Genomic DNA, 23,575 nt, shown 5'->3' with positions numbered 1-23,575 from the left:
CCTCCGACAGGCGCGGAGCTTCCGCTTGAAGTATGCGCGTGAAAGGGGCGCGCGGTGGCCGCCGTGGTGCTACCGCCGCCGCCGCTGCTGACGGCTCCGACCATGCAATGGCGGTCGCTGGTCCTGGCGCTGGTGGCGCTGAAGCTGGCCGGGCACGCGCTCTTGTGGCTGGCGGGGCCCAGCCTGGGCTTCTACCACCAGCGCCTGCGGGGCCTCTCCTGCATCCCGCCGGAGGGAGGCGGCGGCAGCAGCGGCGGAGCCGGAGCCTCCCCGCTCTCGGACGCGCGCTGCTTCGACGCCGGCTTGGTCGCCCCGCACTGGGCCTCCTTCTTGGGCAAGGCCTGGGGAGCCGGTAGCGGCGCCGCCTCCTCGTCGCCCCCCAGGAGGGTCGTCGGTGTTGGCGGCGGCGACGAGTACGAGCAGCGCTACAGCCGCGCCTTCCCTCCGCAGCTCCGCGCGCAGCTCCGCGACGCCGCCCGCGGCATGTTCGCCTTCGGCTACGACAACTACATGGCGCACGCTTTCCCCCAGGACGAGCTGAACCCCATCGAGTGCAGCGGGAGGGGGCCCGACCGAGCCGACCCGTGAGTAGCCTTCGCGAGGGAGACTCTTTTTTCCGGGGCTCGGCACCCCGCCCTCCTCTGCCCCCCGCGACGCCCGTCCCACGGTCTGGGTGGGGTGCGCGCTCTGCTCGTGCTCAGGGGCACCGCAGTCCAGGCTGTAGGCCCTCCTGCTTGCATCGAGGGGATGAGAGAGAGAGAGAAAAGAGAATTTGGAGTTCGGGCAGGGAGAGGGGATTGGACGTGGTCTCCCTGGGCTGTTGGCAAAAGAATGGAGTTAAGAGGGGAAAAGAGGACTTGAGAGTTTTCGGTGGGTGTGTGTGAAAACCTTGTCCCATCTGTTTCAGCGGGTGAACTTGAACTCGACGAGAAAGTAAGAGTGGAGCAACTTAGGGACTTAAAGCAGGGAGACTTTGAATCACCTTTCAAAGAGTATTTTCTTTTTGGGGGGTGGTGGTGGAGGGAACAGGTTATGGGATATGCTGCCATAGGCCCTGGGAGCAAGTTGAAAGGGAGCCCATTTGAAGCTGATAGCAACTACCACCTCTGTGGTTTAGCAGTCATACAGTATAGGTATTAGTAAGTGTTCCCATTTCTTGCCTAGTGCCAGATTTACGTATAAGCTAAACAAGCTATAGCTTAGGGCCCCACTCTCTTGGGGGCCCCAAAAAAATTTAAAGGAAAAAACAATATGGATGTATACAGCAATAGAGTTTTGTGTTGTGTAGACTCCTATGATGCAAGTAATGGGTCTTGACAAAGGACAGCTGGACATATAAAGGGCCTCATTACCTTCAGTAGCTTAGGGCCTCATCAAACCTAAATCCTGCCCTGTTCTTGCCCCAGCCGTCTTGTATCGATGTGGAGCTATGACTGTAACTACTGTGAGTGTAAGAACCATAGGTTGGTCTGGGAACCCAAAGGTAGGAATGTATTGATGCTAACTCCAGTTGCAGTGCTAAAGGGAAAACCAACAACAACAGTGTTGAATGGTCCCTGCACATAAAAATGGGTGGGGAGTAGAGTTTAAGGTGAAAACATGGAGCTTGTTTTTGAGATGGGAAGGGTCAGATTTAGGAGAAGTGAAACTGGCAGTAAAGTTACAGCTGCGGATAGGAAAAGCAGTCTTTCAGAAACAATAAAACTGAACAGTCACAAGAGCTATGTAGTGACTGCATATGTGTACTCTTTCCAAAGTGCAAAGGTGTGTGACAGCTATTGGTTTCCTCTAGTTTCTTTTATCAGATCTTATTCTTACAGAAGTGTCAGACCCAACTATGTTGCACCCAGTGATGCCATCTTACATGTTGTTTGCAGTCTTAAAAATCGCAGAGTGCTTCAAAAATTGCATGAGCATTGCTTCATTCATTCTGGGAGGGAGACGCAGTCGACAGTGGGGTTTCCCTTGGTTGCAAAGACTAACTTTGCTGCTAAAGCTTTGGTTGCTACTAATAGATTCCTGGTGCCTCTCGGTTTCCTGCAGCTATACATTGTCCTTCCTGTATAGGTCTCTTTCTGTTGTCTAATGGCTACAGGTTAAGTAAGATACATGCAGTAGCAGTTTACTGATTTGTGCAGTTCAGTGATGTGGATTGTTTAACTAACACAACTTCACATGTTTGCTAGTAAATCTACATACCATATTCTTTATGCTTTCCTGCAAGCTTATTTGTAAGTGAGCCTTGAAATGACACTTTGTAAATAAGATCACAAAAGCTTTTAGTCAACACAGACACACCTAAGGACATAAAGAAACACCTTCTTGATCAGATCAAAGTCCTTTAATCCTGCATCCAGGGCCTCTCCTACTCATGATTTCCCAGCAACTGGTATTTGCCTTTGATTCTAGTATGTAGCCATCATCACTAGTAACCGTTTATTGCCTTATCCTCCATGAATTTGTCTAATCCCCTTTTAAAGCCACCCAAGTTCCTGACTCTGTTACTGAATCTGCTGTGTGTCTAAAGTGGTACATTTGTCTGTCCTGAGTGTCACTGGATGGGTTCTAGGATTGTTTATGGAGGTGTAATTCTTGTGGCACCTTCTCCCTATCCTCTTTCAACACACCACATAATTTTGTGCATTTTATCGTGTCTTCCTCCCTCATCTATTTTTCTAATTTGAAGAGCCCCAAAAGTTGTAGGGGAATTGCTTTAACCCCTAGTCACTGTGGTTGCCTTTTTCTGCACCTTTTCTAATTACGCGTTTTTTTTAAAAAAAGTGTGAATCAGAATTGTATATAATATTCCAAACGTGGTTGCACCATAAACTTGTATAAAGGCAGTACAATATTGGCAGTTTTATTTTGATCTCTAATACAGAATCTACCTCTTTCACAACGGTTACACACCAGCTCAACATTTTAACTGAGCTACCCACCACAACCTCAGTACCTTTTTTTCTGGTCAGTCATCACTAGCTCACCATTGGTGTGTATATTTTTTGCGGGTATAATTTTTTGCCTTACTATGCATCAGTTTACACTTAAACTGAACTGCATTTGACATTGTCCTGTTTGGAGAAATACCTTTTTGGAGCTCTTTGTGATCCCTTTTTCTTTTTACCACCCTTAATAATTTGACCTGACTGTGCCAGAGTCCAGGTCATTATGAAAAAGCACAAAATGGATCCTTGAGGGAGCCTCACTTCTTACATACATCTGTTGTGAGAACTATCCATTTAGTCTACTTTCTGCTTCCTTTTTAAAAAAAATGGTTCAGTGATCTATAAGATTATATGTCCTATTATCACTGCTAAGTTTAATCAGGAGCCTTCGGTAATGAACCTTTTGAATGGCAGATTTTAAAAAACATTTTGAATACAAAATAATCCATGTTTTATTGGAATATGTATTGTCTAATAATTGGATTAAATTTTATATAAAAGCTACACTATAAATATAGCCTTCTGCCCAACATCCTAAATTAAGTAAGACAGGTACTGACACAAAGATGAAATCAATGTGAGCTTGATATTCTGGAATTTGATCAGGATCACAGTTACATATGTGAAGCACATGGGAAAATCAATTAGACCTAGCCTAAACATTATTTGGGGATTTAATTTTGGCTCTTTGCTATGTATCACTTGAACAAATAGGCCTGTGCTAGCAGAGCAATTTGAGCTGAAAATTTTATTTCATATAAAGTTATATAATACTGTGTGGACTTCACCCATTCTGTCTTTCCAGATTATATTTATAATTGCCTGTGTGGCTATTTCTCAACAGATGCACCAGTAAGGAAAATCCAATTTTATGCTTAGAAAGTGCTTTTAGGGTAGTTTTTGTCAGGGTTGAGAAACATCAGAGTAAATCTTAAAGTTTTCATAATGAACAAGCTGATGTTGTCAACCTTTGCCATCTTGTTCAATTTCGAATGGTGCTCTGGGTCCAAAGAACACTGTGTTCTTGGAGAAAGACATCTCTTCTCCAAGACATCTGTTCTCTCTTTTTTTTGTTTCCTAAAACAAATCAACATATTTTCAAAATATAAGTATCTACTCAAAACTTTAAAATATCTTGAAGTGTTGAATGTTGGTTGTAGACTAAATCCAGTAATTTGAAGGTTACATTGGTAACTTTATTCCAGTTCTTGAAAAAGGGAAGGAAGCTTAAATGTTGTATTTATAAACATAGCTGCCTACTTTTGTCAAAATAGTCTATATCATGGCTGCATTCATGTTCCTAGCTATTCTTGCTTTGTAAAATCTGTTTTCACTGCAAGCAGCTTCTGTGTTTCTTGTCTACCAGTTTTGAGCTACTTCCTTTTCTGACTTTGAGACTTAACTGGCTCGCAGATGTTTGTATAACAGCCTCAAATTTGAGCAATTGTATGGATATTTCAAGTTACTTTTCGAAAATCATGCATTTCTGCCACATTTTGGGGCCTAGTTAAGACTATAAGACTGGGTTGAAGAATAGAGAAAAGTTCATAAAGAAAGATGAGAGTGCTTACTTGCTGTTTTGATTAAATAGTTCTCACAAGGAGACAAGGGAACTTAAATTGAACAGTGGCTTCTCACTTCAGTGGTCGCTGTAGCAAAAACAGCATGCTAAGCTCTGAGTGTATGTATTTGTACTTTCTTTGGATCCCATCCTAATCCCTACATACACTTTGAAAGAAGGAAAAATACACCCTTTTACAGCCTTGTTATTGATTGTGTGTCTAAAGAAATAAGCAATTGTGTTTTGATCCTGAGTATATATACCCTAATCCACCCTTCAACAACCTGGTGCCCTCTAGCTATTTTTGACAGCAACTTTTTCTCAGCAGCAGACAGCATGACAAAAGGTTATGGGACTTGTATTCTGCAACATCTGGAGAGCACCAGTTTTTGGTTTGTTTTAAACAGCAGAGTGCTCAGTGAGAAGATGTGGCACAATAATCCTGTCCTGCTTTTTGTATCAAGCCTTATAACAAGAATTCTTTTTAATTTAATTTAGAAAAAGAATGAACAATTTTCTGATGTTCTAATTTGCTCATAGTTCAACAAGTATCTGAAATTGCATCTCCAAGTTTAGACTTGTATACGTTTATTCACTCGGTTATACAGACAGTAGTATAGCTTCTAAATATTTGTGTCACTTTAATTTCAGATGTGCCCAGTCCATCAAGTCAAAATTCCTAGGCCTACCGTAGTTCACTTACCGGCATATCCTATTTCTGACTTTGTTAGACTACATGTCCTATTACAGTCGTACCTTGGAAGTCAAACGGAATCCGTTCCGGAAGTCCATTCGACTTTCAAAACGTTCAAAAACCAAAGCGCGGCTTCTGATTGACTGCAGGAAGCTTCTGCGGCCAATTGGAAGCAGCAGAAGCCCCGTCGGACCTTCAGCTTCCAAAAATCATTTGAGAACCGGAACACTCACTTCCGGGTTTCAATCATTTGGGAGCTGATTTGTTCGGGAGCCAAAGCATTTGAGATCCAAGGTCCGACTGTAGACGCATGTTGCATCTTTGCCTTACTATGAAAGAAATTGCATATGGCTGAATTAAAAGTATAACATGACAGTAGACTGATTAACTGTAGGAGTGTGCTAATACTGCATCTATGTTATGGGGCCAAGGCTGCAATCCTTTGGGTACTTAGCTGGGAATACATCCCATTAAATTCTTTAAGACTCTCATCCAGATAATCAAGCTTAGTATCAGGCTACAAGATTTATAGACTACATTCTTGAACTAACTTGTAAAAAATCTGATAGAACTAACTTCTAACTGACTTTATTTCAGTTCAAATCTGAATATCAATGATGTCCTGGGAAACTACTCGCTTACTCTGATTGATGCATTGGATACCCTAGCAGTGAGTTTAAAATGTTTTCTAATTACTGGAAAAAGAAAAAATGATCAAAAGTAGTTACAACCCCACACATGCACCTCTTGTTTTCCTGCCTTGCCTTGGTTAACACACATGTCTTCTGGGCAAAGACCCATACTATTCAAATCCGGAGTGGAGTTCCTAAGATGGTTGGATGGTGCCTTGTACACCTCCTTCTGGCAACTCCTGCAGCCAGGCTGGTGCCAGGTGTATTGCTCTGCTTTCTTTGGACCACATCAGTGAGGCCGAGAAGGTCGTCTTGTTTTGTAGGCAATCCAGGACCTCCATACACACTGCCCAGGCTTGCGCCCTGGGAGGTCACCTTGTCGCTGTTAACGAAGGAGTTTGATTTCACCCCAGGAGGTGCACTCCATTGTCTCTCGAGACAGACAGGTGCCAACATCTTCCCCTTAGATAACTCCCCTTTCCTGAGTTCTCTTCTGCTGGAAATGGAACTCCCTTATTCAAGGAAAAGGGATCTATTGGCTTCAGTTCATAGTCTTTGTTGATAGTCACAAGCAGTGAGAAATTTGATTATATGTGCCAGCAGACTCTATGGAGCAGAGTGGAGTCAATTGTAAGCAGTTGGAATTGAATGTCTTGCTGCCAAGGTAGTTTTCTTAACTGAGGAAGGTTTTTTTAAAAAAAAGTAAATTAATTCTGTCAAGCAAGCTCGATTCAACACATCTGATATTTTTATAACCACCCTAATTATTGACTGTTATTAAGATCCATGCCACAGTAGACTTTTGTATCATTTTCTTCCTTGTGGAATTACCCCAGTGCCATTGCATTCTGATTATTTTAACTCCATCACCATTTGTATTAGTGTTAGAGCCTGCTTTTAGCTTGGACAAATCACTATAGCTTCTCTACATGGTGTTGTTTAGACAGACATTTAACCCTGGAAGTTGTTTTCTTATACTTTGAAACTTTGTATAGGGCATAGTTTTGTTGCAATTGGTTTTTCTTTCTTTTCATAAATCATACACCTTACTAAACCATCACACTTAAATTATGGTGCTTTGTGTTCTAATACTTTGTTGTTTTTAGGACGGTACCTTTTGAGGTCCTGAAATATTATTGGGATTTAGGAAATGTGACAGTGGAAATTTCTACAATTTTTAGTAATGCCTGATATTTAATTTTTGTTTTTAAACATTTTAAACAGCTAGTACAAAAACTTGTGATTATTTAATCTGATAATTATGTTTTGCCTTAAAGGTAATGGGAAATTCTTCAGAGTTCCAGAAAGCAGTGAAACTAGTGATAGACACAGTATCATTTGACACAGATTCAACCGTCCAAGTTTTTGAAGCAACAATTAGGTAGGTTGCCACTTGAAATCTGAGAGCATTGTATGTGAGCACCAACTAAATTTATCACATTTTCAGAAGACAGTTAATTTATGCTTGCTTGTTGTCTCACAACATAGTGTAATAAATTGGCAATTTTGAGTGATAGAAGAAAGAATGTCACTAAAGCAAAATAGAGGGTTAAAGAGGACCCACTTTTTATTATAAACAAACACCAGCAGGGAACTGACAATAATTTTAGCCCTCTTAATATTAAATGCCTAGCAATATTTTTTGTCCTTACCCCTGAAGTCAAAGCAGAGGAGGACAGACATGAAGTTCCTTAGGAGCAAAGTGCTTAGTAAAACAGTAACCATCTACTACAGAGAGTTACGAAACTTTTTGCTGTACAGTACAAATGGATCATGCTGCTGTTCTGTATGAATGGAGCATGCAACAGTACCTCCCTCCCTACAACATCCTCTTTTTGCACTCTCATTTTTCTTTTAAAAAAAGACACTACAAGTTGGGGTGCTGCTTTGCATCTTGGTGACTGCCCTTATTAGCAGTGCTATTTTTCTTTGACCGAGCTGCGGGAGGCAGTGGACGACAGGGAGTGCCTGGTGTGCTCTGGTCCATGGGGTCACGAAGAGTTGGACATGACTAAACAACAATTTTTCTAGAAAAAGAGATGCCAGAGCTCACCATGAACGCCTCCCTCGTTTTCTTAGAATGGCAATGGTACCCACCTGAGAGGTGCCAGAACTCAGTTCTGGGAAGTTCCCCCTGAAACTAGTCTTTTTACAGCATGTTGTGTTGAGAAGTACTAATGCATGTACTCCTCACTTTGTCAGTTAATTTTGCTATAGAACTCCATTGTGCTTAGAGAGCAGCAAACTTGCCACATTCAACTCTGTTTCCAACACCTGCAATTTTAACCACATTCAGAAACTCAAAAGCAAGAAATGTATGTTACCTATAACTAGCAGAATTGAAATTAACCACTGAAATTAACATACCCTTTTCGTTCCTTACCCCTCAGTTGTGACTACTTCATTGCTTAAAGGTTGTCAAGTCTTTCCTTTTTGTGCTTTACCTTTTGTTTACTTATGTTTAGTTAAATAAAAAGAATGTGCCAATGCATTTGAGTCATGATATATCTATTTTGCCTCTTGCAGCTAAGCAAATTGCCAGCATTTTGGCATTGGCTTCTTTATAAGAAAGATAGAGCAAAGGTTTGTAATCTGTTCTAGTGATTTTTTTTATTACTTAAGAAGACATTCTATTGAGGGTTTTGAAAAAATAATAATTGAGAAACAGCAAGTTTATGGATTAGTGGAGATATATAAACCTATCACAGTGATTTGCATCCTGGCTTTTTCAGTGTTAGCCAATAATTTTCAGAGCCTTTTTAGAGGCTAACTAGATGCTGAAAGCTCAATTTAGGTCCTGCACTTAAATTAATTAATTAATTCAACTTTACTTTACTTGGTATTTCCTTGTTAGCTGAGACTACAATCACAGATGTGTCCTTGCTCAGGACATGCAAGCTCATAATATTGCCAAGTATGGGATGGTGTACAGAATAAACATAAAACAATTTATATTGTTTTTGGACATGACAAAATTGGTATTAAGACATTGTGATAGTAGGAAACATGGCAAGTAAATGACAGCAGATTTTTCAGAATTCTGTGCTGGTAGACAAAACTGATGTGAAATAGCTCAAGAAGCAGATTAAGATGCTCTGCATCTTACATGTTGATCTTTCAGTTGAAGAGTACAGAATGTGGTTTGGGCCCAAGGACTAAATGTCTCTCTCAGCCAGGCCTCTCTTTGTCCATGGAACTTCCTTCACCCCTTTCCCCCGGGCCACATCCCTCAGTGGCCCTGCTTTGCACCCCAGGTGCTTTTTGCCTGACTAGTATGTGTCCTTGAATTCTCATGATGACCCTTGCTTCCATGGATGGAGGTGATTGGAACGTTGCCCAGGATGGTTGCAGCGCTCAGACTGAAAAATGTTCCCCACTCCTGATATAAGCTAATGTTCTGTTTGATCTTCAGCTTGAACCTAACTTTGATAACTGATATGCTGTACATAACACATAATGTAGCAAATTATATATTGTCTCTTTTAAAACTTTCTCTTACAGGGTTTTGGGAAGCCTGCTTTCAGCCCATATCATCATAACAGATGCCAGACAGCCTTTTGGGGATATGACTATCAAGGGCTATGATAATGAGCTCTTGCATATGGCTCATGACCTGGCTGTAAGACTGTTACCTGCTTTTGAGAACACCAAAACAGGAATTCCATATCCTCGGGTAAGTGTGCCATGAAGAACAGTTTTCACGGAACCTTCTTTAATACTTCATTCTACTTTCACTTGCTGGGGCTAGATGGGTCTTAAATATTAAACATAAGGCTCACTTTTTGGAATAGCAGCTTTGTGGAGGAAGTAATGCCTTTCTCAGTACATCTGTGTTTACAGGCCTTGCTTTCTCATGTTAAAACATACAGCCTGACAGCGGAAAATATCTTTGCCCTCACTTTAAAAATCTGCTGTCAAAACCAACTGCTTTAATGGATGCCCTAGGTCAGCTGTTGGTTCCTCAACATGACTGTGTTCCTGAAGCTGTTCCATGTTGAAGATTTTGCAGTGTCTGACTTGGTCTTTTGATGGCTCGGTATTTACATGCCTAATGTTAATCTGGATACTCCTTTAAGACAGATTCCCTGTGGAATATGATGCAACCTCATGACAGAACACTGATGAAACACACAAGTCCCTTTATATTTGTCCTTGATTATCAAGGGGGTAGAAATGAAGGAAGCAAAAGACAGAAATATAACTGCTTGCTTTTCAAGAAGAACATTTGAGCCTTCTTATCTTTGTATAGGTAAACTTAAGAACAGGAATTCCTTCTGGGGGCAACAGTGAGACCTGCACTGCAGGAGCTGGATCCTTATTGCTGCTTGCTTTTCAAGAAATGTACATTTAAACCTTCTTATCTTTGTGTAGGTAAACTTAAGAACAGGAGTTCCTTCTGGCAGCAACAATGAGACCTGCACTGCAGGAGCTGGATCCTTATTGGTGGAATTTGGAATTCTTAGCAGGCTTCTGGGCGATTCCACTTTTGAATGGGTTGCCCGCCGAGCTGTGAAAGCACTCTGGAGTCTAAGGAGCAATGACACTGGACTATTAGGTGCATAATAGGTTTATGGGTCTTGCATAATTAACAGAATTTGTTAACTGTAGTCTAATCCCGAAAAGTTACTTATTTAAGGTATTTATATACTACTTTTCAAGTGAGCCTCACAGATTGACTTACAAAGCAAAGGCAAGCTGCAATGGGTGGAAGGCATATATTTTTTAATCAGATATCCCTCCCCCCCCAGCAAGGTAGGGGAGCAGTTGTGGGAGGCAAGATGGTACTTGCATAGTTGTGATAGCTTATACCACAGCATCATTTGTATGGTCGCACTGGGACCTTTGTGCCCAATTGCCTAAAAATCCTCCATTATATTAGGAATAAATTTTTACTTCTACGCTAGTGCATCTGCTGTTTGCTTGTGAGCAGTGCATCATAGATAGGCATATTACAGAATCGGGAGATGGGATTGTCTGGGATCCTTGCTGCATGTATGTACACACAACGGAAAATACATTAGCTGCATACTGTGTGAAGCCACCCTAATTTAGTGAATGATTATCTCTGCAATAATGCACCATGGCAATGTTATAGGAACACTCAAATATGGGTATTGATTACTGCAATATAGTCACCTGGTGTAGAATGCAGCTATGTGCACACGTGATGATGAAGATGGGATTCTGTACAACTAATTATTTGTGAACTGTGCTGTTGGTCTTCCAAGCCCTGTTCTCAGAGTTTGTTTTTAATAAAACCTTGTACTTTCAGTACTTCACATACAGTCATACAGGAGTGCTTATATTGGCAGACTGTTGAAGGAGATCCGCTAACATCCAAGCCACAATTTTATTTTTAAAAGACAATGCAAAGGGATCTAGCTTTCCCATACTGAATGTTTTGCGTCCAGACTTTTGTTTTGGGTGTAATGCTTGACTTCTATACTGATGTCCTCTGGCTTTTGAGATTGTATACGCTTTATTGTAATTTATTTCATGTTATACAGGAATTTTATATTACATTGAGCATTATCAGCCAAGCAGTGTATAAATGCAACAATTTTTGTAGCTATTCTTGGATAATCTTTGTCTTTGTGTTTACTTCATAGGCAATGTTGTGAATATTCAAACTGGCCACTGGGTTGGAAAGCAGAGTGGTTTGGGAGCAGGATTAGATTCCTTCTATGAATATCTTTTGAAATCTTACATCCTCTTTGGAGAAAAAGAAGATCTAGAGATGTTCAATGATGCTTATCAGAGTATTCAGAACTACTTAAGGCGAGGGTATGTTCCTTACGTTACTATCTTCAGGAGGATGTAAAACTTGCCTGGGCTGGTTGGAACACGGAACATCAGTTTCCTTAAGAATAATTATGTGTTCCTCGGATGTACACTTAGAAACTGTGATTATTACAACAAACTAAATTGACACGTACTGTCTACCTTCAAATTCTTCTGCAAACCCATGTCGTTGTTCAGTCTTTGGCGTAACCACTTAATCCCCATGCCCTACTTGTAATTAGATGTGTACAAGCAGACTTCTGCTTGTGCAATGGGACATCACCTTCCTCTCCCCATACCCCACTCAGATCTGTTCCAAAGAGCCCCCCAACCTTCCAGAGTGGAAGGTAAAATATTGTTGCGTAAGTGAAAGTCTGTTACACTCATAAGCAGACAGTTTGAGTTGCAACCTTAAGTATACAAAATTGAAATGGTTTCCCCCTCTTTACTCCTCTCTCCTCTTAGCTCCCCTTCCTTGATTTCCCTGTGTCAAATCATTGATTGTAAGAACTCTGGACAGGATCTGTCCTCCATATACTGCCATCTATTCTAACATTATAGTAACAGTGATGTGGGGTGGAAGGTTTCCCAGTGCTTATATTTTCCATTTCACAGGAATGTATGCTAGTTACAAATACAGTATAAGTCAAGTTTCACAGTTTCAGATGTGTTCAGCTTTGTTTCCTCAATGTAAGTAAAATAAACGTGTTAATTATTAGATTACTCTCTAAAGTACTGGAAAATTTTCTGATGTACACTGGAAAACTTCCCAATACAAATCAACCTATTTTGTGTAGGGGGGGGAAAAATCCAAAAAATGATCCAATTAAAAAATAATTCTATTAATTCCACACCACATTATTATAATAATGCTTAAACAATACACAGTGATAGCTTTATACCAAGCTACCACCTGCTTAGTTTTTGCTATAATCTCTTAGATTGGGTGACATCAGAGCAGTCAAAGCTGTAGCATATTTGAAAGGTTTCACAAGCCTTTAAACTGACATGCACTGTTATAGGTATGCTGTACGTACACTTTCTCAGCATAGCCCTCCATCCTGCAAGTAGGGTTATAATGGTGAACTACACTGTATGATTGTTATAAACTCTCCATATAAGGTTGGTAGAGGGAGACGAGGCCTCTAATAGCCAGGGAATAACTTTACAGAGAACTTAGTTTTGCTTGTGTTCACTGGATGTGGGAGTTTGGGGGAATGTATCTCACTTTATCTGTCAGTGTTGTAGAGCAGAAAACAACATTTTATTCATTCACCGAAAGGCTCAAACTCTGGCATCCGTCCTTTTTTTTACAAGGTATTTTAAAAGTTATTTGCACACAAATTGACCCATGCAAGATTTTTTTAAAAAATTAATTTATTCCCCAGACTTTAAAAGACTTCATCCTCTTGCACAAAAAATCCTGCACTTGTCTAAGGTTTGTCAGGTTTCGATCTCTCAGAAGGAACAACTGTGCCTACACATTTTTATCTATTTCTGTTAAAAAGTTATAGCTGTTAGTTGATTTCTCTGTAGTAGTTAGAGGGGTCATACAAAGGCCAAATTTTGATGAGACTTCGGATCTGGGCCAAAGTGGGTTGTGGTCAAGGTGGTCCAAGCTGAAACAACTCACTTTCTGAGATGCTGAAGCAGGATCGAAATGGAATCTTGTCTTCAGTGTGCACCACTTGTACATATAACGATAAAGCATATTGTTTTGAATCGAACCTTGCTTTTTATTCCTTTTAGGAGAGAAGCCTGTAACGAAGGTGAAGGGGACCCACCACTTTATGTTAATGTAAATATGTTCAGTGGGCAGTTGATGAACACATGGATTGATTCTCTTCAAGCTTTTTTCCCTGGGCTTCAGGTATTTTCAATTTGATGCAGAAAGTATAGAAAGCTTTGCAAAATGTGAACTATTAGGAGCTCAGCCTCCCAATCTAAAACAGATTTTGTTGGTCCTTTCTATAAAACTAGCACCTGGTAGGAAAGACTCCCACATATTCACTTCTGAATCCTGCATTGCATGGTGCAGTTGACTTGCAAGTGTGGGTACTACTCTAACAGCTGGAGCTAAAATGCATATGTATGACCATACAGATTCCAGAAGTGCAATGTTAGCATCATCATGCGGGTGGGAAGTGAGACAGCCGGTGCCTATTCCCAGGGCATTAATTTGCCAGCCGGCTGCTTAGCACTTAAGATGAAAGGGATGTTGGGTTGTAGTGGTAGACACAAGATACCATATTTTTCGCCCTATAGTACACACTTTTTCCCCTCCAAAAATGAAGGGGAAATGTGTGTGCGTCCTATGGGGTGAATGCAGGCTTTCGCTGAAGCCTGTAGAGTGAGAGGGGTTGGTGCACACCGACCCCCCTCTCTCTCCAGGCTTCAGGAAGCTATCCGCAAGCCTTGCAAGCCTGGTGGGAGTTCCCGCGGACTCGCAAGGCTTGTGGGCGGCAGCCTGCAGCCCGAAGCACGGGGCGCCCTCCGGAGGACGCCCCGTGCTTCGGGCAGGTGTCCGCAAGCCTTGCGCTCCCAGCAGCCCACAAGCTCGGGGGACAGCGGGGAGGCAGAGCGCTGCCATCCCGCTGTTCCCCGATCTGGTTTGGAGGCTGGCGCTGGGGAGAAGCGCGCTTCTCCCCAGCGCCAGCCTCACAAACTCGGGGGACAGCGGGGAGGCGCAGCGCGCCTTCCTGCTGTTCCCCGACCTTGTTCGGAGGCTGGCGCTGGGAGAAGCGCCCCACAAGCCCCACAAGCTTGGAGGACAGCGAGGAGGCGGAGCGCCGCCATCCCGCTGTTCCCCGACCTGGTTTTGGGGGGGAAATAAAGGAAATTTCCCCCCCTTTATTTCCCCCCAAAAAACCTAGGTGCGTCCTATGGGCCGGAGCGCCCTATGGGATGAAAAATACGGTGATCGCAAAAGGGTTTGTGTGTGAAGGAGATACTAAGGTTCCTTGACCACTGACACTTCCAGTAAAACTGGTTATGTTCCTTTTGCAGCAAAAGGTATGTAGCAATTCAGCTTCTACTGCTGCTGATTGAATGTAACATGGAGTTACAGCATGCACCTAATACATAGGTTTTCCCAGCCTACTTTTATTATTTGCTTGGTTGTGTCTGGTCCAAAAGCAGCTATAGCGCTTTTATATGTTTCAAAAGTCAGAGTTCTTTTGCTGAGCTAATGCTTGCTACACAATTTTAGAGTAGCGTTCCTGATAACTGATTTATTGGCTGGTGCTTTTCCTGGCCTAGGGAGACTGATGATACCATGAAGGAAATTGGTAATGTTACTGTATTATTACCAGTGAGCTGTCCTACCTTTATGCAATTTTTCAATTTTGCTGCTTCTCAGGTTTTAATAGGTGATGTAGAAGATGCTATTTGCCTCCATGCATTTTATTATGCCATATGGAAACGATATGGAGCTCTTCCAGAGAGGTACAACTGGCAGTTACAGGCACCTGATGTCCTCTTTTATCCCCTAAGGCCAGAGTTAGTAGAATCTACATATCTTCTTTATCAGGTATTAAAGGTTTTTTTAATATATATAATTGTCTTAATGAATGTATCCTTGTATTTTAGTAAGAACCTTTTCAACCGTTGCTGCTGCTTAAGAGGTGTGGTCCCAATATACAGTTACATATTTTTGGACTGATTCAATCTATTCTATTTGGGAAACATGGATTTAAGGGAATCATTGGTTTAAATTACATTTTGGGCTCCATGTTTAGATATAACAATCAGGATCCAAAGAACTGGTTAAGCAATTTAGTTTTTCTTGTGTAGAGGATGTGGGGCTCACCTCCTCCCACAATGCTAACCTTTGAATTGGCATAGTGGTCCACTATCGAAACTCTGGAAACTTGTTTAAATTCTTATTGGTGAGAACAAACTAGGATTAAACTATGGTTTTGCATCTGGTTTGTTTACTTTCTAGTGGCTGAACTATTTAGCTTTACTAGTGTTTGAGCCTTTATTTACATGGCATTGCATAATTTCTTCACACTTATTTCCTTCCTTTTATTTAGGCAACAAAGAATCCCTTTTATCTCCATGTAGGCATGGATATTCTTCAGAGTCTGGAGAAGCACACAAAAGCAAAGTTAGTTTTCAAACTAAACTTTTAATATCACCTTGTGCTTAGTTATTGGAAAATATAGGGACAAATGAAACCTTTTATTTTAAGTTACTTGTGAAGTTTCTTCTGAACTGAGCTGCATGTGACAGTTTATACAAATATGCTTGCTTCCATTGAATTAATTTTAAATCTTATCTAACGAGCATGTGAGCAACCTCTTTGCTTTTAAACATCAGCAACGCTATGGCTTGGATCCCAGTGCTCACAAGAGATGTTTGAAAAACCTGTGCTTCAAGTGTTAGCCCCTATGTTGGATTTGCAAATCTCACTTTATTTTGTGTATAGTACTTCTATATTGCCTACTAACCAAGTTTATTGAGGCGGCAGCTTACAATGCATTCAAAATACCTGAGTTATAGGGAGGAGCAAAGGTGTTTATAAGCCTCTCTGAAATTTTCAGGTGTTCAGTTGACATGTTGCTGCTGAATTTCTGGGCCACAAGCAGGTCTTAGAGGAAAAGAAAGCAGCCTGGCATTAGTCCCTTACAGAGTGGGGTTTACTCACTGGGTTGCTGCTGCCTCTTACAACTGAGAGAAGTTTCATAAGGAGTCATATGGATGAAGGGAAGAGAGTTCAAACGAGGAAAATATTTCCCAGCATGCCCATGGCTTTAGGCATGAAGCTCTTTAGTTGTCACTGTGCCATAACACTTCCCAGCACCCTCTCGCCATCTCCTCCTACTACCAGCCTGAATTATGGAGAGGAACAAGCTAATGGTTGTGGGATATTTGTTCTAATGGCTCTAAGAGGCACTGTGTTTGTGAGATATTAGAACAAGACCTGCTTGTTGCTCTTGGGTCTGCTGCTTGACAGAGCAGAGTTGCTCCATCAGCAGTAACTAGAAGAAAGCTAAGAATAGCAGTAACTTTTGGAATACAGTTAGAATCATAGAATTGTAGAGTTGGAAGGGACCACGAGGATCATCTAGTCTAACCCCCTGCAATGCAGGAATCTTTCACCCAATGTGGGGTTTGACTCCATGACCCTGAGATTAAGAGTCTCATGCTCTACTGACCAAGCTATCCCTCTCTGGGCTTAATTTCTTAAAACATTTGTGGCTTACTAGTGATAATTGAGGTTTTTTAAAATTTATTTCAGATGTGGCTATGCTACTCTGCACCATGTTATAGAGAAGTCCAAAGAAGATCGGATGGAAAGCTTTTTTCTCAGTGAAACATGTAAATATTTGTATTTGGTAGGTATCCTTTATGGTCAGCCTTGGGGCTTTCTGTTTTAAAATAGGCTTGTTCACTAGAACTGAAACTAGCAACAAGTGGTAGGTCTGCTTATAATGAGTCATAGGGTGTGTGTGTGTGTGTGTGTGTGTTTTATAATATAATCTGTGTATCTAACACATTGGCAGGCAGAGTCTGTAATAAATGCGTTATACTGGTCATCTGCATATTCAGAATACATTTTATGGCACCTATCTGCAGAGTAACCTGCTTCCTGTGTAGTTTTGCAAACGTGGTGGTACTGTATTACTGTTATATATTATGCTAAATGTGAAACATTAAGGATACATAAATTCTTGTTTCAGCTTTTTGATGAAGAAAACCCAGTGCACAAATCGGGCAATAGATATATGTTTACTACAGAGGGGCATATAGTATCGCTGGATAAGCGTCTTCGTGTTTCACTGTGGCAAGATACTTTCCCTGAAGAACAGAAGAAGACTGAAAAGCTAAAGCCAAATGAACTTAGAGCAATCAACTCTACTTCTAATGTAAATATAAACCAGTTCCAGTTTGGGTATAGTAGTTGTGTACAGAAATAGGGAATGCAAGCAATTGTGCCCAGTTAACTAAGCATTTTGTAACTAGTTAATATAGAGCGTCCTGGGGGGGGGGCGGGCCTGCTTTTTCAGCAAATATATCCATGGATGCTGCTCAGATATATTATGATGGCAATTGCAATATGTATTTTTCCTGTAAAGAGTTTCTGTTTTGCTGAATAGGAAGGATCTTATAATTAGCTTTTGGGGGGGTGGAGAGGATCAGAAACCCATTTTAGAATCTTAGGTTCCAGCCTGCAGGGACCTAAATCTGAAAGTTTTGGGGAGCAAACTTGAGTGTTCATACAACCTGTGTCCAAGTATTCTCCAAGACATATTTGTTTCATACATATAAGTGTTGCTTGTCTTTCTAGACGAGGGTAAAGATCCAATAGCAAATTAAAAGCCCAAATGTTCAGAAAGAAATGAGATCTCAACAATATAAAATTTCTTTTTAGACACTATAATTCATAGTCCTTGCCTGAATTTGTTTAATGCACAATTCTGCACCCTTCTTGAATGGTTGTGGCTAGAACCACATGAGACCTAGCTCCGATTTTTTCAGAAACGATGTAGATACTAAAGGCTGTATTCATTTGGTTCACACGAATACACGGGGTAGCCAACTCCCAAGAGACTGCGATCAACTCAGAGTTAAAAACTGGCAGTGATCAACCCCCTTTTTGGGGTTCAGGTCAAAGTTGTTGAGCTTTTTTAGGGGGGAGCCAGTGATCTAATAATGATATACCACAGACGTCCAGTGATCTACCGGTAGATCATGATCTACCTGTTGGACGTGCCTGAAATACAGTAATTGTCTTTGCCATCCAGTTAAACTCTGGGTCGGGGAGCACATTTTGGTTCAGGTAGTCAAGAAGATTCTTTGTTTAAAGCAGTAAAGCCAAGTTCACTCATCAGTTCCTTCCAGTGATAAAAGGGAGCTTTGTGTGCATGACCAAGAATCACAATGGGTGAGTTGATGTTCCTGGAATGTAGCAGTTTAACAGAGATATTCTACTTGTTCCTGTAAAGTCACCAGCGTTTTGGATAGCTTTGAAGGAAACTTTTCAGTACCAAGGACTATTTCTCACACTTTTAAAGATATGAATGCGTTGAGTAACACTCATCATTTAAGTATCCACATTCCCTTACTTCTGTTAGGAGCAGTATCTGATCCTGTCATGTTGCCAAGCGATGCGTGGTGTGAATCATGCCCTCCCATCCAAATGGGATGGGATTCAGTCCTGAAAAGCAAGCTGCTGTGGACTTCCAACTATTAAAAAACGTCTCCTTCTGTTTTGCAGTGCAACAGAGTACCAGATGAGAGGAGATACTTGCTGCCTTTGAAGAGTATTTACATGAGACAGATTGATCAGATGGTGGGCTTGATCTGAACATCTCTTCATATGGAGTAATCCTTAAGGCGCAAGGCAGCATCTTGTTCTGAAGATGAGTCTCTTGAGCCACATAGCTTATAGCAGGTGCAGGCATTTAAATAGCCACTCACTGTAATGAAGGATTCAGTTTAAAGATGGAAAGAGGATCCCGTGCTAAACTCCAGTTGTTATCACTGAAATACAGTCGGATGTGGCATATTTTGCCTAATGTAAGCTAAGTTATCGCATGTGAAACTTTGAAGCTTGTATTTCTGAAAAATATGTGATAGACTAAGGTGACCTTTTAAAAGGATTGCAAGTATCTTGTATCAGAAATACTGTTTTGCCACATCTCTTAATTGCATTCTAAATAAGAATGTTGGAGAGAACCTATATATATTTCTTATAAAAAGGGGGGGGGGGTTGGAAAAAAAGGGAATGTGCAATTTCTCTCACCAAGCTTAATTATTAGATTATTTAACTAGCAATAAACAATATTAATTATTGCTCAGGTAGGAAAAAATCCATAGGTTCTGGTTTACTCGGTGTCTTGCTGGAAATGTCCTAATTGAAATGCAGTTTGTTGTAATATCAGCCAAGATATTGCATCACTGTGTTTAGGACTAACATCTAGGCTGATGTTGAAAACAGTGTTCTTAATTAGAATTGCACATTCAAGGGTGTATGGAGTTTACTAGTTTCTGAAACCAGTAATTTTTAAAAGGTGCCTTCTAGTAGGTATAAATGCACAGAGCCACTCATCTGATACTTTGTATTGCTGATTTACCAACATTCACAACATTATTCTGTTTATATTCATCTCCTGCTTTGTGCCTCTCTGGGAGATCTTCCTGAATCTAAGTATTTACATTCCTTGTAGTTGTAATATGTAAGCTTTTTGAGCTAGTGCCTTCTTAGCTGTTTTCAGAACAGAGGCAAGGGCTTGAGCTGTTCATTTTCCAGAAAGAAATAACCTTTTAAAAATCATTTATAACTATTGTGCTTTTACAATATAAAAGATTAACATCCCAAGTAGTGTTTGAGGGTTGTACACTCTCCTTTCACGTTTACTGTGAATTGAGTATTTACAGGTGATTATTGCCCCTTCTTGGGGCATGTATTTTACATATACATATAGCAGAAGAAGTAGAGAGAGAAGCTGATCCTCAAAGATGTTCTGGCCTTTGATTCCCATTTTAATTCCTGTGACAAGAATATTCATCATTTTTGAAGCACCTTGGGGCAACCAAAATGGATATAATATGAGGCCTTCCTTTGCTTCTGATGAACAAAGCCTTTCTTCCACATCCCAGTAAGGCTGGGAAGGTAGAAGAGAGTATCTGCCTGCCTTCAGGAATATAATTTAAACCCACTTGAGGATTCTTACAGTAGATTGAAATCTGATTATTGATCAGCATTTTCCTCTTTGAAAAGCGCAATACATCTTGGATCAAATTTTACCATGCATTGTGTACATACCAGTTTCACTACCTAACCTAATCCAGTTCATAATATATGTTTGCTTTCACAAAACACATTTCAAATACTACATAATATTTATCAAATAAATAATTAGGGCTTGCTTAATCTCTTTGGCAAACAAATGAATCTCAGGGATCTCAAAGTAGGCTTATGTTTGCCTAGAAGATTTTGTGTTTCACTGTACAGCCTTTCTTCCTATTTTCTCAGTGTTGCTATTTGTAAGAGAGAGCGAACAGTTCAGAATCCTCTGGAAGATTAAAATCCTATAAAAACCATGATACCTCTATAGGTGAGACCAGATCTTAATGGCCTTTTTTTCCTCCAAAATTATGCCTATGATGTTTGACCTAGTAGCTGACTTTTCAGGTCAAGCAACACTTCCTGAGTTGCGAGGAGAGCGCAGGTGAAAAAAATGATTGGGCTTTTTGACCAGTTATACAGGGCTGGCATCATCTACTAATCCTGCAAAGGAGAGCATGTTAACAGTTCACAATTAGAACATGTGCTTTAGGAGGGAATGTGTGAAGCAAAAAAGCTGAAAACTTCAACATTGGCTGGAATCCATAGAGCAGTTTATGCAAAGTACTTTACTAGCACAGTGAATTTTGCTATTGTGCCCAGTTGGGCCCCACCCCAGTCATGAACTGCTTTTGAAACTGAGTATTTCCAAAGTTTTTGTTGTTGTTGAAAAAAGATCCTGGCCATAAGCTGTTGATGTGATGAGAAATGCAAACTGAAACAAGTCAGTTTATCACTGCTATAATCATGTTGTCAACAAAGCATGCTGTCACAAGGTATGTATGTGTCTGCATAATGGGGTCGACCGGGTGTGTAACTTTTTCGGCATGTCCACATTGGCGCTTATGACTATGTGTAGCCTCTTTGATGCAAATTGCACGTTTTGTAACTCAACTTAGGAAAGTTTGTGCCTACTAAAATGTTGGGTGTCCAAATGGTGACTTACAGTTTGGCTTATTTTTCCAAGTAATGCGTTTGCTTTTTTAAAAAAAACAACAACCAGGCTACTAGAGTTCTAAAGGCTTAAGGGCACTTACAAAACACTTGTACTTCTAGTCAAAATAGTATAGTTCTTTCCCATGTGATTCAGCCAGCATTTTGATTGGTTTTGGTATGGATAAAATCTCATATTGAGAAGGTTGTATCTGTCCTTAGTGACTGGTGTCCGAGGCCACTCATAGATGCTAATATGTGCTGTGAACACTCAAACAGATACCTGATATTGACATAGATTGCACTATCTATGGGGATATGAAGGGACTAGATCAAATTTCCAAGTGAAATATTGAAATTTGCAGTCTTTCAATATTTGAAGATTACCAACACTGTCCTATAAAATACCTTTTATTGTTACAAAATGTGTCCAGTTTCTTCTGTTGCAATATTAGTGTTAAGACCAAGTCTTAAGCGTTGCTTGGATAACTTGCCAATTCATAAAACCAAACTGAATTTCTCACCATAATGTGCAATATGTGTTGTTTTTTTTCTAGCCTAATACGGCACTGTTACAAAATGTGTTTAATAGGGTGAGGGCGTTACTGTTTATAAAGGATCAGATGGTCTGGAAAATGTAACGCAGATTTTACATTATAATTTGTATTAAATACTATTTCTTAATTCTGTGGTGCCTGTCTTTTCTGGAGTTTTAACAGAAAATGATATGTGACTAGAGGACCCTGTGCAAGAGGGTGTTTCATTTTCTGCGTAATGTGTAAGACTGGCCAGTTTTTACCCTCTACAGGCTTTAAATGTTGGAGGCCCTCCTTTGGACATGCTGTCATGATGTAACTGCAGAAACTTGTCTTATATTTGTCTCATTGAGCTTTATGCTGTCACCAGGTGACTTGAACGCCCAAACCCAAATTCATTGTTGCTGCAATCTAGGAACAGTATCTCCTTCGTGTGTGTGTGTGTGTGTGTGTGTGTGTGTGTGTGTGAGAGAGAGAGAGAGAGAGAGAGAGAGAGAGAGAGAGAGAGAGAATCCTGCTAAGTTTAAAAGGTGCAGCTGTTTTTTTCCTGGAAGCATTTACAGTTTCACGTAGCTAAAAAGGATTTGCTTGAATCTACCCTTACTTTATGAGCATATGCCATAGAAGTACTCTTAGGTGTGAAACCTGCCAAATTAGGCAAATGGGTCCAGGGCTTTCTGTACTAGGTGCTTTTAAAAATTGATATGGGGGGGGGAGGCCTAAAAGGATTTGCTTCCCTTTCCTATGGTTTTGTGGGCAATGATTTTATTATGAAAATTTATTATTTTGTAGAGGTGCCTCGAGGAAAGCAAGCTGCAAACTTTCAGAAAGGATGAAGGATAGGAGAGTTGGTGAATTGGGAGTGGGGGGGGGGGAAGCTTTAGGCTTCTGCTCTGCTCAGTTGGTATCTAGAGTCATAGAAACTAAGTCCAAATATGATTTGATGAGGGAGTGGATGTGTGGGCATCTAGGACAGAGGCAGAAGGATTTCAGCATTCAACATCTTCCAAGCAAGCACGATTAACTGAAGTAGCAAACAGCACAGAACAGATAAGAACAGGATACATAATTTCAGTATCCCCTTCCCAAAGCACTAAGATTGGAAAGCCCTGGTAAAATAATTCCTTCTGATTAGAAACTAGGCCAGTCAGTCACAAAAGAGCTTTCCATCTCCCCACTTCCTTATCTGGCAAGCTGGAGATGTTTCAGTTTTTGCAGTTTGTTAAAAACGTCTGAATTGCGAAAGTCCTCCAGTAGTAAGTTTGGGGCACTTTGGATATATTCTTTGGCTTGGACAAGCCCTGAATCCATCCGTAATGTCTTTGCTTTGTTTCTTGATTTTGGAGTTCATCTGAATCTTATGCACACTCCTGTTGAATATCCAGCCCTACTGCTTATATCAGAGGTTTTCAACCTTTTTGATTCCCCGGCTCCCATGACCAACTACATTCTTTCTGCGATACCCAAGCCTAGTTATGTCACCCTGTGTCTGCCAAATGGCAGCGTCTCACCCTTTTTCAAACACCCTCCCTTGTGGAGTGTCCTCTCCTCTCCTCTCCTCTCCTCTCCTCATTGGGAGTCCTGTGGGCAGCTGCCACAGTCACCCCAGTCTCTGAGCTGCCTCAGCTCCTGGCAACCAGCACCCTTTGACCAGCCCCAGGGGCACCATTCGCCTGGGGAGCTTGTAGCCAGAGCTGCT

The 23,575-nt window shown here is 41.0% G+C and overlaps 1 protein-coding gene across 1 annotated transcript; it reads left to right on the top strand.

The window, feature by feature from the left end:
• On the top strand, window positions 1-22,024 carry EDEM1 (ER degradation enhancing alpha-mannosidase like protein 1). Its single transcript, XM_053378126.1, has 12 exons — window positions 1-584; window positions 5,798-5,870; window positions 7,110-7,213; window positions 9,334-9,505; window positions 10,204-10,387; window positions 11,442-11,616; window positions 13,363-13,483; window positions 14,972-15,142; window positions 15,648-15,721; window positions 16,856-16,952; window positions 17,298-17,483; window positions 18,836-22,024. The coding sequence occupies exons 1-12, from the start codon at window positions 103-105 to the stop codon at window positions 18,923-18,925; spliced, it is 1,929 nt and encodes a 642-aa protein (XP_053234101.1). The 5' UTR covers window positions 1-102; the 3' UTR covers window positions 18,926-22,024.
• The last annotated feature ends 1,551 nt before the right edge of the window (window positions 22,025-23,575 follow it).

This window comes from Podarcis raffonei, chromosome 2, assembly GCF_027172205.1.
Source record: "Podarcis raffonei isolate rPodRaf1 chromosome 2, rPodRaf1.pri, whole genome shotgun sequence".
NCBI lineage: Eukaryota > Metazoa > Chordata > Lepidosauria > Squamata > Lacertidae > Podarcis > Podarcis raffonei.
This window is presented reverse-complemented; position numbering and strand designations above follow the sequence as displayed.

Coding starts and splice junctions, on each gene's coding strand:
- EDEM1 (XM_053378126.1), top strand. CDS start 103: ATGCAATGGCGGTCGCTGGTCCTGGCGCTGGTGGCGCTGAAGCTGGCC. Junction 10,388..11,441: donor CAATGACACTGGACTATTAG/GTGCATAATAGG, acceptor TTTACTTCATAG/GCAATGTTGTGAATATTCAA. Junction 16,953..17,297: donor CATGTAAATATTTGTATTTG/GTAGGTATCCTT, acceptor TTCTTGTTTCAG/CTTTTTGATGAAGAAAACCC.